We start from the raw sequence: 15,160 nt of genomic DNA on the forward strand, positions 1-15,160 counted from the left end.
ATTGACAGTTATGATTACTAATTGTTTATTTCCCTCCATCCTGCTCCCCCTTCCCTCCCCACTGTTTATCCTTTTCTCTCTTTCCTTTCCCCCTGTCCCTCGTCAAAAGTATTTTGCTTCTGACCGCTGCCTCCCCCATCACCCTCCCTTCTATCAGTCCCTCCCACCTTCTCTTATCCGCCTCCACAGGGCACTAAGCGCCCTTTTTAGGACTGGCTGGAACTGGGCTCGGTCTAATCCTCACGATGAATCATAAAGAAAAGAGAGGAGAAAAGTCTTTATCTTGCGCCCAATCCCCACCACGTCAAGGAAAGGGCGGGGCAAATCAGAACGCTCTCTTTTCATTGGCTGAAGTCTACGCACAGAGCCGTCTTGGAGACAGGGAAAGAAGTGAAGGGAATACTTGTCCTCATTCCCTTTTCTCCTGATGATTGGCTCAAATGAGCATTAAGGCGGGCCTCTGCCCCGTCAGTACTTTCTTCTTCCGGAAACTTGGCTGGGGGCGGGGCTATGCATGATAGAGGGTGGAGCCCAAGGACGGTCCCGTCCCAGAAGGGGGCGGGGCCGTGATGACCCTGAGATACCGGTGCGGGAGAGGCGGGGCCTGGGTCGTGACGCAAAGGTGGGCGGGGCGGAGCCTCCGGAGGCTCCAGGGTCTCGGTCTCCCAACCCGCAGGTGTTTGGCCCTAGCTCTCCATGGCTCCCCGGGGCTTGGGCTGCTGGCGCTGGGCGGCGCGGCCTCGGGCCCTGCTGCTTCCTGGTGCCGCCTTTCCCTTCGGTACGAGATGGGCACCAATGGGGGGCGGAGGTCTCCGGGGGGGGGGGGGGGGGAAGAGAAGAAGGCCCCTCCCCTTCATCTGCAGGTGAGGAAACTGAGTCCCAGGGAGGTGAAGGGATCTGGCTGCCCGACGTCACCCCCGGCGAGTCAGGGGCCAGGTCCAGGCTGGAGCCCAGCCCCGCTGACCCTCGGCTCAGAGCCCTTTGGAGAAGGGAGGGAGCAGAGGGAGGGAGGCCCACCCCCCCACTTCCCCTCCCCCATTTAGGGGGGAGTATGCAAGATATGGGGGAGGGGCATCGGGCATTTCGAGGGGGGGAATGGAAGTGACACGTGACAGTGTGGGGCATCTGCCTTAGAGAGAGTAGCCTGATGTGGGCACGGGAGGACTGAGAGTGTGTGTGTGTGTGTGTGTGTGTGTGTGTGTGTTTGTGTGTAAATAGAATATGTGTGGAGGTGGGGTATAAGGGCCTTATGGAGGAGGGAGTGAAAGTGAAATAGAGAGAGAGAGAATGTGTGGAGGTGAGATAAGGTCCCTGTGGCAGTGAGGAAGGAGAAAGAGAGAAGAATGAGTGAATGGATGCATGTAAGGGGAGAGAGGGAGAGGATGGGAACAGAAGAGAGAAAGGTGAATGAATATGTGGAGGTGAGATATAAGGGCCCCATGTATATATGTGTGTGAGGGAGAGACAGAGAAACAGAGAGAGAAAATAGGAATGGATGAATGAATGGTGGAGGTGAGGTGTACAGCTTCTCCCTGTATGGGCTGCTGACTTTCCCTGGGCTTTGAGGTCCAGGACTGGCTGGAGATTGGGTACAGATAAAGTGACAAGACAAAGTATATAAGCTACAAGGGAAGGAGAAGGAGGAGAAAACTGTGGTATCTATAGCAGGTTGGTGCTGAAGTTTGCTTCTGCATGTGAGGGGATAACCTGTGCATGAGATGAGGTGTGTCTGACCTTATCCCCTCCCCACACCCAGGGTTCCGCCAACTATTCTGTACCCTAGAGCTGGCCCCTCACATCTGTGTGGTAGGCAGTGGCCCAGCTGGTTTCTATACAGCCCAACACCTGCTGAAGGTATGTGACTCTTCCTTATCTCTTCTCTTCCCTTGGCCCAGCTCTTTCAAGAGTTTAAAGACAGAGAAGCTCTGTAGCATCCTATTCATGGAAGACACTTTAACAGATTTCCCAGATTCTGAAGGGTAAAGGACACTTTTTTTTTTCTCCAAGCTTCAGGCTTCTCATATGGAAAAGTAGGGTTTTGCAGCAGATGAGCTCTCAGGACTCTTCCAGGCTTAATAATCCTGTTTCTGTGGATTCTTCTCACATACCCCCCTCCCATCTTCTCTGCCCATCTTGGAGCACCACAGATTCCCCCAGGGGTCTTTAGGAAGGTATCTGGCCTGGCTAATACTAGTATGGTGGGGTATTCCCATCTGTCCCCTGGTGCTGGCCTGTGTGATGGAGAGGTTTCCTAATTTAGGAATTTCCTAATTCCATCTTTTCTCTTCAACTGTCCCGTTTCTGTAGTCAGCTCCTGTTCTAAGCCTTCTTTATCTCCCCCTCTTCATCTCAGAACTGCCCCAAACCACCCCTCATCCAAGCCCTACTACTGTGTCCTTTCACTACAGTCCCTAACCTTAGGATCACAAACTGTTAAAACTCCCTAAGACCATAAAGACCATCTCATCTAACCCCTTCATTTTACAGATGAACCCAGAGAAGTGAAAGGAATAATTTAGAGTCACAAAGTTAGGTGGTGGTAGAGTTGAGACTAGAACCCAGGTCTCCTGATTCCCAGGCCAGTATGCTTTCTACTAAGACCTTGCTGCTTCATGACTCATCCTCTCCCCCTTCCTCATTACGTTTCTCTGGTTCATCTTTGTAGGTGAAGGCTGAGCTCTTCATGCTGAAGTCACTGGCCTTGGTAGACAAAGCCCCAAGGCTGCCTGTTTCCCTTGAGCCTCAGGGCCAGCTCCCTGCTGGGGGAGGAAGGGAGGACGGTGGGAGGTAGGAGTCAGTAAGGAAGAGTCAATATGGCATAATTAAAGTGTCCAGAAAGAAGCCCATACTGTGCTCTGAGCATCTATGGGCAAAACAGCCAATGTGGTCCCTACCCTTAAGGAGCTTAAAATATATTGGGGGAAATAGGGGAATAGGTGAATCTTGACTGCATCAGAAAGGGCAAACAAAGAAAGAAGCCACAAGAAAAAGGCCAAAGTTTGGGGGAATCAGGTTGAGTCATTCAGACACCAAATCTGCCCCCTGCATTTTGGCTTCCTAATCATGTATGGATTTCTGTTTCTGAGCCCTTATGAGCTCTACTTTGAAGGAGAAAATCATAAACTCAGGGTCGTGGATGGAGAGGGCTTGGTTTGGGGAATCATGAATAGGTATTTACTTAATAACTATTTTATGGAGCATAGTGCTTTCCGAACAAAGAGGTGCAAGACAGGATCCCTGTCCTCAAGGAACTTAGAATCTAGTCAGAAAGACAAGACATGTAAAGGTGGAGTCATCAGTTAAGCAGTTAAGAGAATATCAGTACCACATGCTCAGGTACAGTAAGGAAGAAAGAATACACAGAGTAGGCCTTGTGAGACACAATCTAATAGGAAAGATAGGATATGTTATAAAAGAAAAACATGGATGAAAAATTAAAATTCATTTTATATATTGATTTTCTCTAGTCACTTGCAAAAAGATAATGATGGCTCAAGGCAGCATATATTGTTAGATGAATGGTGCACATAGTAAATGGAATTCAGAGAAAGGAGGAAGAGATTACTGGGGGCTGGGATGACCTGGGAGGAATGTGCAGAGAAGGTGGGGCTTAATGTGGACCTTGAAAGATAGACTGGACTTAGATAAGTGAGGGGATGTTGGGGAGGGCATTCTTGACTGGGGGAATGTCAAAAGCAAAGTTATAAATGGCATACGTGTCCTAGGGTCATGGGAAATAAGAGCTGGAAGAGGCTTCAGAAATCATCCATTCCAACAGATGAGGAAACTGAGGCCCTGAGAGAGAAGTGAAGTCATTCAGCTGATATCTGGATATGACACTTCATGTTGTGTATTTTGTGGGAAGCCCATGAATAGGTCAGTTTGCAGAAAGGGATTCACATGGAGGTGAAGTGGGAGAAAAGGTTGGAGAGTGGGCAGGAGCCAGACGGGGGAAGGTAAGGGTTTGTACTCAATTTTGTAGGACAGTAGTGAGGCCATTGAAGTGACATCAGGTCTATGCATTAGGAACACCAATCTGGCAACCCTGAATAGAGCAGTTGGGGGGTGGGGGTAGCAGCTGAGAGGAGGGAAAATCATGGAGGAAAGGACAACCTTTACCAGACTGTTGTAATCATCTCAGTAGGTAATGTTAAGGGTCATTAACTCTGAACTAGGGTTGTGATAGTGGGAAAGGAAAGGAAGGGGCAGATTTGAGAGATAGTGCCAAGGAAGGATCAAGGAATCTTGGTGACTGGGTGTAAAGTTAGAAGGGAGGGAGGATCATGACTGACTCCATGCCTGGGGGAATGGTGTTCTTAAAGGCCAGAGTCCTTTGCTAAAAGTCATGTTTGAGCACACTGTATATTTCTGTCATGTGATGGGCAGGAGTATTAGAGCTTGGTTCCTGGTGAGGTGATCGGAGTTCATTGTCCATTTCAAAGTAATATTTCAGTTCCTCCATGTGCCTGAGCCGTTATCCAAGCCTTCTTTGTGCTTCAGAACAGGGAAACGCCTACCTCACTGGGCAAACCCCTGTGATTCCCCAAACTCCAATAAAAAAAAAAGAAAAAAGCCTTCCTGACATGCTCATGATAACATCTCAGTTTGTCCTGCTGTCTTTGCTGCCTCTTGGGTAGACCTCAGTGCAGATGAAGATTTGCTGGGCCCCTAGTCCTTCCTGTAGGCCTTAAGGGGCAGTGTGGTGTAGGGCAGAGATATCTAACAACTTTAGAGTGCTGCCTGAAACAGATGAAAATGTAATTGGGAAATGTTTAACAAAATAAATAAAAATACAGTACAGCATAGATATTAATTTGTGGTTTTCTAAGTCGATATGAAGCCCACAGGGATCTGAATTTGACACCACTCCTATAGGAGACAGAGTGCTAGTCTCAGAGCAGTGTGAAGAGCTTGGTTCTGATCACACCTCAGATAGTCCTAGCTGTGTGTGACCCTGGGCAAGTCTCTTAACTTTTCAAAACTACAGTTTCCTACTCTGTAAAAACAAGGATGATAATAATAATACATTTCCTATAGCTGTTGTGAGGATCAAATGCAATAATGTATTAAAGTGCTTTGTAACCCTTGAAGCACTATCTCAATGTGAATTATTATTATTAGAGCCCTTCTAAGACTTAAGACCTGGTTTTTTAATTTTCTGATCTGTTTGAACTGAATTCTCTCAGGAGGGAAATGTAACGACTCATCCCTTTCAGTTCTGCTGATGGTGGGGGAGGGGAGGAGGAGTCTCTGTTCAAAGGTGCTCTCCAGTCGCTGTAGCTGCTGCCATCTCTCCTTAGCACCATCCTCAGGCTCAGGTGGACATCTATGAGAAGCAGCTGGTACCCTTTGGTTTGGTCCGCTTTGGAGTGGCTCCTGATCACCCGGAGGTGAAGGTGGGTTCCTGAGGGCTGAGGGTCCACAAGGACTCAAGTCAAGATGAGAAAGAGGCAGCAGTTCTGGCTGGGCACTGACTCTTTGCCTGGGCAGCCATGCTCCAGGGCACCTCTGGTGCTAAGACCCCCCCCCAAGAGGTTTCCTGACTCTAGAGCCTGCCATGTGTCCATATGATATAGAACTGAGGGTGGCATAAGGATGGCTGGTCCCATGACACTTACTCCTCCTTCCCTCTGGCAGAATGTTATCAATACCTTTACCCAAACTGCTTACTCCCCTCGATGTGCCTTCAGAGGCAATGTGACTGTGGGACGGGATGTGTCCATGTCAGAGCTTCAGGAAGCCTACCATGCTGTTGTGTTAGTAAGTAGAAGGGATGGGTGGCTTGTGAGAGTTTGGGGTGGGGAGATCATAAAAGTGAAGACGTTAGAAATTTGGAGAGGTGGGGCATTTGGGATTCAGTGTGGTTGTGGGGTGAAAGTTGTGGGTATAAAGGAAGGTAGGGGTGAGTTGGGGATGCAAACAGCTTAAGATATATTTGGATGTGAAGGGGTAATACAAACTTCTGGAGAGATGGGCAAATATACAAAGGGCTAGAGTACTCGTGGGAACAGCAGGAGATAGTGGCAGGAGTCGGGGGAGTGGGGTCAGGGAAGAGGAATATGGCCATCAGTTGATCTGACCTTCCTAGTAGCCAGTGGGTATTGTGATTTGTTCAAGGACCTGGGACTTGTTTTCTTTTATAGAGCTATGGGGCAGAGGATCACCGGACCCTGGGCATTCCAGGTGAGGAGCTGCCGGGTGTAATCTCTGCCAGAGATTTTGTGGGCTGGTACAACGGGTTACCTGAGAACCGTAAGGTGAGTGTTGGGGGGAGGAGGCATGCCTGGCTCCTCCAGACTTCTTGGGGAATATAGCTCTCAGGCAAGGGCCAGATGTAGCCAGCGATCATCTCTACTGTGTTCAGACTGGGGAAGGAGTTTGGAAAGAAAAGTAGGGGTGGGGGGGCGAACCTCTCAGTCTAATAGGGAAAACTAGACACATAAGAAAGATAGAAAAAACTCAATACCTAAAGTACAGAGTGGACATCGAGGAAAGGAGCTTGATCAGAAGGAAGTGGTGTTCACAAGGAAGGCCTCTCAGAGGACGGGACAGGTTTTGAAGAAGCATATAAATTGGCAGTGAGGATGGGGTTGATGTTCTAGCAGACAGAGGCAGAGTCACAGAGATGGAAACAAGCAAATGGCTTGTGTAAACAAGTAAACTAGCCTAATCAGAGCATAGAGCTGAGAAAGGGATGGAGGAACTATGGCAGGCAGAGAAAGGGGAATCCAGGACCTTCAGAGAGAGAGGGCTGGGGTGGACATGGAGGGACCAGCTTTGGCCTGTTCAGAGTCCCCTTTTCTGAATCATTTCCTCCTCAGCTGGCACCTAACCTGAACTGTGATACGGCATTGATTCTGGGACAAGGGAACGTGGCCCTGGATGTGGCTCGGATCCTATTGACCCCAACAGAGCTCCTCGAGGTGACTAGTGCTGGGGGGGCAGGGATTGTGGAGGATGGATGATGTGCAGAGGGAATGCTGCCTGGAGAGCTCATGTCTCACAGCTCCACCTTCACCCCCTTCAGCCTAGTCCTGCACTTCCATCTTCTCTTTGTGCAGTGGAGGTCTCCGCCTTCTGTAGGGACAAGAGCAAACTGAAAATTAGCCGCTACCTGCCCTGGGTTTAGTTGAGCTGGACACAGCACTGACTATGGCCACCAGGGGGAAGTGGTGCAGTTTCTGACCAAGCTGTCGTATCTCTAAGACTCTGGGTTTAGGAAGCTGAGTGGAAGGAATTCCTGCCCCTTGTTCCTCAGTGCCAGAAACTTTCAAGGGTCTTCTTATCCTTCAGAAAACAGACATCACTGCCGAAGCGCTGAATGTGCTGGAACAGAGCCAAGTGCAAAGGGTGTGGATTGTGGGCCGCAGGGGCCCCTTGCAGGCAGCCTTTACCATCAAGGTGAGAAGGGTTGGGGAAATGGCAAATAGGGTTCCTCAAAACTGGAATGTTACCTCCCCCCCACCCCAGAATGGGATTGGACTGGTCTCAGGGAATTGAGATCTTGGTCTTTCTCTTCTCTTGATACCTTTCACATTCCTAATCATGTTCCTAATCATGTGGCCTCTAGGAGCTCCGGGAGATGATTAACCTACCTGGGAGCCAGCCCCTTTTGGACCCTGCAGATTTCTCAGGTCTGGAAGAATTGATCAAAGGTAAGAGGCATTGAATCTGGGTTTCTCTGGTGATTGGAGGGAGGAAAGTCCAAGAGAGACATTGAGTTCCAGAAGGAAGTTGCTTGTCCAGGCTGGTCCAGGGCTGAGCACGTGGCCCAGGGGAAAGGGAGCGGTCTCAGAACCATTGGATGTTATTGGCAGTGGCTCCCCGTCCAAGGAAGCGGCTATTGGAGCTTCTGGTACGAACAGCACTGAAGCCACCAGAGGCCAAGGGGATTGATAGGAGAGCTGAGACTCCTCGAGCCTGGGGCCTCCGCTTCTTACGCAGTCCTCAGAAGGTGCTGGCCTCTCCAGATGGGGGTCGAGTTGCTGGGATCCGCCTGGCTGTCATGAAACTAGAGGTAAGTATAGAGCAGGCCCTCTGCTTTCCTTCCCTCCCTGCCTGTAGGAGCTCCTCACGCTTCCCAAGACCTCTAGGGAGTCCTTAATGGGAAGGATAAGGTAGGAAATGCCATGACAGCCAGCACCTTGCATTGATTCTGGTTATGAGGCTCAAGTCCCTGCCTGGTTCTTAGATGGGGTGTGCTGTTGGCATTTTATCTGAATGTACACTCAACCCTTTTCATGGTGTGTCCCCTTTATTTCCTGTAGGGCTCCGGTGAGAATGCCCAAGCAGTGCCCACAGGGGCAGTGGAGGATGTGCCGTGTGGACTGGTGCTGAGCAGTGTTGGTTACAAGAGCCGTCCAATTGACCCCACTGTGCCCTTTGATCCCAAGCTTGGAATTATCCCCAACAGTGAGGGTCGTGTGTTAGGTGCACCAGGTGTGTGTGAAGGTGGTAGTTTAAAAGTGGGAGGGGGAAAGAGATATGAGAAGGTACTGAGGTGGGGGACAATAGGTATGGAGCACTCTAAGGTCAGACTTTTTCAAAGTATTGCTTAGCTTTGCTGAACTGTTTTTTCTCCGTTAAAAAATTATTTGTTACATGGGATGGCTTTCTGGCAAGGGGATGGGGAGGGATACTTTGGAAAATATAGGTGGGGCAGCTAGGTGGTGCAGTGGATAGAGCACTGGCCCTGGAGTCCGGAGGACCTGAGTTCAAATCTGGCCTCAGACCAGACGCTTGACATTTACTAGCTGTGTGACCCTGGGCAAGTCACTTAACCCTAATTGCCTAAAAAAAAAAAAAAAGAAGAAGAAGAAGAAGAAAGAAAAAGAAAAGAAAAATATAGGTGGTATAAAATAAAGATCTATGAAAACTTATTTTTCAAAGGAAAGGAGGAGAGAGGATGGATGACTGTTTCTTAGGGAGAATCACCCTGGAGTGAAATGTGTAGACACGGATGAAGAGGTGGGGTGGATATAAAGGGGAGGAGGAGAAACAGTTGGATATAGGAAGGGAGAACAGCTACAGAGATGGAGATACCTGGAGATAGATTGGGGCAGACAAAATTAAATTCAACAAATATGCACCTACTGTATGCAGAACACAGGTAGGTAACCACTGGCGAGATAGAAGATAGGCTTCCTTTTATGTGCTGTCTTCCCCCATTAGAATGTAACCTCTTTGAGGGCTGGGACTGTCTTTCTGCCTGTATTTGTACTCTGTTCCCAACCCTTAGCACAGTGCCTGCGCATAGGTGCTGAATAAATACTTGTTGATTGATTGACGGACTGACCTCATGGACCTCATGGGGAAGTGGTAGATTGGGGGATATGACACAAATAACAGTAACTATGTAAGACATTTGAGGGAAAGGTGATTACTTCCTCTGAGAATCAGAGGAGTTTTATAGTCTCAGCAGGGCTTCTTAAACCTTTTCCACTTGAGACCCCTTCAGTGCTTGGTTGAGACCTACAGTTTAAGAAGCGATGATCACCATTTGATTTGATCTTTAAAGGATGGGTTATAAATCAACAGGTAGCAGATGCATCATAGGAAAGGTGGTGAGGAAAGCATAAAGGTGGGGAGACAGAGTGTGTATGAGGTACAGGCAGCCATCATTTGGCTAGAGTATCATGTAGGAGCAGGGGAGTGTAAGATGAAGTCGGGTGGAACCAGGTTGCATAGGGCCTTGAATGCCAGAGCAGGCCAGGCTGTCACAGATGTTGTGTGTCTGTGTGGAAGGTAGTGGAGGAAGCAGAATTGTTAGGCATGTGCCCAAACTCATGTTCTCAATTCTGTTTGTTCCATTTCTTGTCTGTCTCTAGGTCTGTACTGTAGTGGCTGGGTTAAGCGAGGTCCCACAGGTGTTATCGCCACCACCATGAATGACAGCTTCCTTACTGGCCAGGCCCTGCTCCAAGACCTTGAGGAAGGAGTGCTGCCTTTAGGCCCCAAGCTTGGCTACGCCATGATAGAGCCCTTACTCAAGAATCGAGGTAGGATGGGTGGCAGCCCCTGGCAGTAGAAATTGGGAGCCTGCCTAATTTGTCGGATCATTGATTTAAAGGCCATGGAGCCAAAAGGCTGGGAAGGACTGTAAAACAATCTATAGGAAATAAAGGAGAATGGGAGAGAAGAGAAACCTAGTCCTGAATCAGTCTCTTGTTTGGAAGTCCTCAGCCCTTTTGAGGTTAGTGGAGATTCTGGGGTGGGGTAAGGAGCAGGAATCGATCAAACAGACTTATATTGTGCATATATTGTGTGCTTGGAGTTACAAAGACAAATCTGAGAGACTCATTGGGAGACCATTGTAAAGTCAGATGTTATAGAGAAGATAATGGCAAAATTTGGCAACTCTTAGATAAGAGGGGCAAGGGAGAGGAAGAAAGAGAGAATATGGCCCAACTTGTGAATATGAGAGAAAGGAAGGGGGGTGATGCCCTAACAGAAATAGGGAAGTTTGCAAGAGAGTGGGTGGGAGATTTGTTCTGCACATATTGTGATGAGGGAGCAAAGGTAGAAAGGTAGAGTGAAAGTGGCTAGTGGGGTAGTTCTGGCAGACTTGACCTGTGTGCCCCTTTTTTTCCCTACTCCAGGGGTCCAGCCTGTCTCCTTTGAGGACTGGGAGAAGCTGGATGAAGAAGAGGTGGCTCAGGGCCAGGTAGCTGGGAAGCCCCGGGAAAAACTGGTGGATCCACAGCAGATGCTACGAATAATAAGACACTGACTCTTCAGATCTGACCTGGGCCAGAGTGTGGCAGGGCCAAATTCAGGGGTGGGAGTGATCCAGCAACATGACTGGCCTGGGCTGGACCAGAGAAGGGACAAGGAGGGACAAAGTACAGTTTGCCCTAGAGCTCTGTGCTCAGTGTACCTGGCCGCCCCCACCCCTCTTTCTCAGGGGTCCCTGGCCTATGCCACTGTCTCCGGTGCCCTTTTGAGCAATTTCTCTGCCTCCCTCCACTGTTTTTTTTTTTTGTTTTTAGCATGTTATGTTTTAGCCACCAGCGTTTGGATCACTTTATGTTGGGGCAGGTCAGAGATTGATCGGAATCCCCAGAAGCCTCAGTTTACATCTGTGCTCTAAACCACAGCATAGATGCCCACTGCTGTCCTAACTCATCCTTCATCTGACATGCCTCAGTGGGCCACAGGTATCAGAAACCAAGGTGGAAGTAAAGAACTGGAATAAAAGTCGTAGTAGAAATAAAGAGCTGTGTGAGATGGGTTCTTTGGATCCTGCCCAGGGTTACCCTGTCAATAGCCCTTGACCCATGGCCACCAGGTGGCGTAGTGTCTCCCTAAGAGGGATGCACTATCATATTTGGCTTGGAGATTCTTGCCAATCCTCGGGAGTGGTCTCAGTGAGGGACCCAGGCGCCTTCTCCCCCCAATTTTTTGCTGCTCCCAGTCTTCTGCCCTTGCCTCCAAACAGCTTTTTTGGTGGCTCGGGTTCCTTTGGCAGTGTGGGTGAAGGCTAGGGACCTCTACTCAGAAGAACGTTTTTAAATAATGGAAAGTCATGCTAGATTTCAGTTAGAGGTTCATGAAAATGAAGATGTAAATGTTTTCCCCTCTGAGTTTTCAGGGGCTGCAGGTGAAGAGCCCTTTCAGTAGAGGAGGCCAAGGAGCCCCGGTCAGCCCCATCTCCCTCAGGTTTTCGTTGGCTTCTCCCAGGCTGTTAACACTGGGATTCAGAGGAGGAGGAGAAGGAGCCAGAGAAAAGGCAGAGCTAGGAGCTGGCCTTTCCCCCTCCCTGTTCCCAAGGGCTTGCTGTGCAACCTTCCTGTCCATGGAGGGCACCCCTCCTCCTGGCTGGGGCTCCAGCCCTTTGCCGTCATTAATCGTGCTTTCCACGTGGGTTTCCAAGCCCCCTTTGAAGTTGGGGGGTCACTCCGAGAGCCTGGGGAATGGTGTGTATTCTAGAAATGAAGAAGAGGTCCAAAGCGCAGAAGAGAAGCCGGGAGTCCTGGCCTGCCATGTCGTTTCCCCCCCTGATTTCCCCCTCCCGGTAGCTTCCCTGCCCGGAGTGAGGTTGGGGAGAGAGCAAGGAGGTGGACTGAAGATATCGGAACATCCGCGTGAAGGCTGCGTGCAAAGTGGCTTGAGAAGCCCAAGCGACCCAACGCTGCCTTCCGGCTGTCTCCGGGCTGACTCTGGGAGCAGAAGGGGGGCTGCGCTCCGAGTGGCGGGCGGGCAGGCGGGAGGGGCGTGGAGGCGGAAGGAGTCGATGCCCCTACAGGACTTGCCGGGGACTAGGCAACAACCGCGGACGACTCAGCCACATTTAAACTGGAGAGCGAAGCGAAGCGAAGCTTGAAGCGGGCAGCCCAGCCTAGCCCCGGGCGCCAGGCACCGAGGGGGCCAAGGGCCAAGAGCATGGAGTCCCGGGGAGGGCCCGGCCCAGCACATCTGGTAGTGGCTCCGGAGCGCCTGGGCTTAGCTCCCAACTGAATGCTCGCGGTGCCCTCCCGGAGCCCCTGGCAGGGCGGCCGCAGTATAAGTCATAGAGTAGCGGGATTCCGTGAGGAGTCGGAGGCAAAGGCGCAGGAGGACAAGCGGGCGGGCGGGCGAAGCGCCCCTTCTCTTCCCGGGTGAGTGCACTGCAGGAGGCGGGGCGGGCCAGCAACCCTAGGTGGGGGGCGGCAACTTCGCCACCAACTTAGGGCTATTGGTGCTGGGATCCGGTCGGAGATGGGGCAAGGACGGCGGAGACCTAGACAGGAGGACACCCAGAGAACTCTGGAGCGCGCGCGGTCCTGCACTGCTCGAGGAGGAAGGGCAGCGAGCTGGAGGTGAGCACCCGGACCGAAGACCCGGGGGGTCTACCGGAGACTGTAAGCCGGTGGAGGGGAGCGCGGTGCAGAGCTGCAGAGAGCGAGGGGACATACAGGAGACAAGCGAGCTGGGAGGGGACGCCCTGGGGACGCGGGGAAGGACGTGAGCAGAGAGGCCCGGAGCAGCGCATAGTCCTGTCGGCCTGCGGGGGCGAGAAGGAATCCGAAAGTCCTTTCACTGGCTTACCCTGGGACAGGTGGTACTGGGAGGGGGCGGCCAGGGACCCAACTGTCCAAACTGCAATACTCGCCTCTTTTCCGCCCCCCATCCCACCCCAGCCAACTGTTGCAGGCAGTGAGGCCACAAGCTGGGAACCATGGCTGGATCTGACTCTAGTCCAGGCGATTGGGCCGAGTGGGAGGCAGAGAGTAGTTGGGGTTCCCTAAATCCATCTGTCTCCACCTTGGAACAGTCTCCTTGGGACGTTGTCGGATCCGTTCTCATCCCCGCCAGTTCGCTGTCTGCCTTTTCCCTCCAGTCTCCGCTTCTTTCCTCTCTCCTTCCTCCATCCCTCGTCCCTCAACGTATTGTATGCTTTCAGAAACCAGGGATTCTGCAACTTAGGGGGTTGGGGGTGGAGCGGAGAGGAGGTGTGAGATCTTCTTCCCCTCCCACCCCTAAAGACTGACCCTCACACTCAGGTATCCGAGGACAGGAAAGGAAGAAGTGAGGGGAAAGTGTGTGCTAGGCAGGCGCTGGGCACAAGGCTAGCTTGGTAGCTGCTGGGAGCTGTGGGTCCCTCTATTTCCTTCTGGCTTTCCCCCATTCCTGGTTTCCGCCAAGAGCCCCAAGGGTCCGTGGTATTGGGATCTAGATAGTGTCCAACTCGTATCGGGAGGGGTCTGGGAGAATTGTGGCTGTTACTGTCTGCTTTGTAATCTCCAAGCGCTAAACTGTTGTAGGACAATTATCGAAGCAAAGAAGAGAGAATCTAGGGTCTCTGGTTCCCGAAAGTAAGCTCCAGTCAAGACGGCTCATTTTCACATACACTCCAAATCTTCCTAGAACGGACTTCCACCCTCTATCTCTCCCCCACCCCACCCCCACTCCATATACTGTTTCCACATCCTAGGCTGATGGCTTACGAAAGGCGGAATTCTAGTAAGGAGAAAGGGCGAAATGGGGCCCCCAGCACCTCGACCCTTGTTCTCCTCTTACTTGATCCTCCAGTGCCCAGTAGGAACTTGTCCTGCCTGGCCTTAGACTCCTAGCCCTCATCCTCGCATTTTGCCTGAATCTGTGACTCAGTCCCTGGGAAGGCAGAGAGCAAGATGAAAGGGGTCTAGGGGCAGGCAAGGAGCCGGGCTCCAGATTTCTTTCCTAAAGTATCTAATCTTTCGGGGCTGGGGACGGGGGTGGAGGGAAAAGCATGGATCTGTAATACGCCTGGGGATCCTTGTTTGGAGAAGCAACCTCTCTGGGAGTGGGGATGTACTGGAGAACAGGGGTGGGGTGTGTGTGTGTGTGTGTGTGTGTGTGTGTGCGCGCGCGCGCGCGCGCACACCTCCCCCCCCCGTCCCCCCCCACCCCGAGGGTCGAGTCCGCAGGTAGCAGTGACGCTACTGTTTGGGCGGTCTTGGATTGACCGCCAGGACGGGCTCAAAGCCACCGCGGCATCGCTTACGTCCTTGAGCCGCCAAGTAGCTGTGGCCCTCCTCGCCTGCGCCCCTTCTTCCCATGGGGGGTGGGAGCAACCTGATGTCTCGTTCCCTATGAATTATTTATCACTGGCCTAAAAATACCCCGAACTTCACAGCCCTAGTGTCAAAGATCCCTGCTGGGGGTGGGTTGGGGAAGGGGTACACAAGAGCGCCTCGGGGGGGGGGGGGGGGATATAAAGAAGAGTTAGTCCTTAAGGGGAAAGACCACTGCCCGAGTACATGAGGACATCCTTCTGGGATGGGATGATAAGGGAGGGACGGGAGGGAGGAAGGAGAAAGGAAGGATACCTGCTTGCCGGGAACTGACTGTGAAACATCTGGATGCGTATTGGGGGTGGTACTCAGGCAGCCCAAAGGAACCTTCAGGGGAAAGCTCCTACTGGTGGGCAAGTGGGAGAGATTCTTGGGTTCTGCCCATTTTCTGTGGGATCCCCTCCTGCTTCCCCTACCCACAACCCAGCCCTTAATTTGCTTCTCTGGGCATCCATAAAATGTGGGAGAATAACTGGGGGGCAACAAAGGTATGGGAAGGGGAAAGTGTCCCACTACATTCCAATATTGGTTCTTTACTCACTGTATGCGATCTAGACAAGCCATTTAAATAACCACCCTAGACCTCAGTTTCCTCTTATGTAAATTGAGAGGGGGGTCAGGGGATT

General features: G+C 51.3%; 2 protein-coding genes across 2 annotated transcripts in view; both read left to right on the forward strand.

Moving 5' to 3' along the window:
- The first annotated feature begins 670 nt into the window (after nucleotides 1-670).
- Nucleotides 671-11,203, forward strand: FDXR (ferredoxin reductase). Its single transcript, XM_027873399.1, has 12 exons — nucleotides 671-778; nucleotides 1,757-1,854; nucleotides 5,301-5,396; nucleotides 5,638-5,760; nucleotides 6,144-6,257; nucleotides 6,822-6,923; nucleotides 7,294-7,401; nucleotides 7,571-7,655; nucleotides 7,818-8,017; nucleotides 8,268-8,439; nucleotides 9,828-9,998; nucleotides 10,599-11,203. Exons 1-12 carry the CDS (start codon nucleotides 697-699, stop codon nucleotides 10,727-10,729), a joined length of 1,482 nt encoding a protein of 493 aa, XP_027729200.1. The 5' UTR covers nucleotides 671-696; the 3' UTR covers nucleotides 10,730-11,203.
- A 1,271-nt stretch (nucleotides 11,204-12,474) lies between these two features.
- GRIN2C (glutamate ionotropic receptor NMDA type subunit 2C) overlaps nucleotides 12,475-15,160 on the forward strand; it is a 29,541-nt gene continuing 26,855 nt past the window's right edge. Inside the window, exon 1 of the mRNA XM_027873100.1 lies at nucleotides 12,475-12,596. The gene's annotated coding sequence lies outside the window, so the exon portion shown is untranslated. The remainder of the gene's footprint in view (nucleotides 12,597-15,160) is intronic.

This window comes from Vombatus ursinus, unplaced genomic scaffold, assembly GCF_900497805.2.
Source record: "Vombatus ursinus unplaced genomic scaffold, bare-nosed wombat genome assembly UNPS02014801.1, whole genome shotgun sequence".
Lineage (NCBI taxonomy): Eukaryota > Metazoa > Chordata > Mammalia > Diprotodontia > Vombatidae > Vombatus > Vombatus ursinus.

Coding starts and splice junctions, on each gene's coding strand:
- FDXR (XM_027873399.1), top strand. CDS start 697: ATGGCTCCCCGGGGCTTGGGCTGCTGGCGCTGGGCGGCGCGGCCTCGG. Junction 5,397..5,637: donor CTGATCACCCGGAGGTGAAG/GTGGGTTCCTGA, acceptor TCCCTCTGGCAG/AATGTTATCAATACCTTTAC. Junction 6,258..6,821: donor GGTTACCTGAGAACCGTAAG/GTGAGTGTTGGG, acceptor TTTCCTCCTCAG/CTGGCACCTAACCTGAACTG.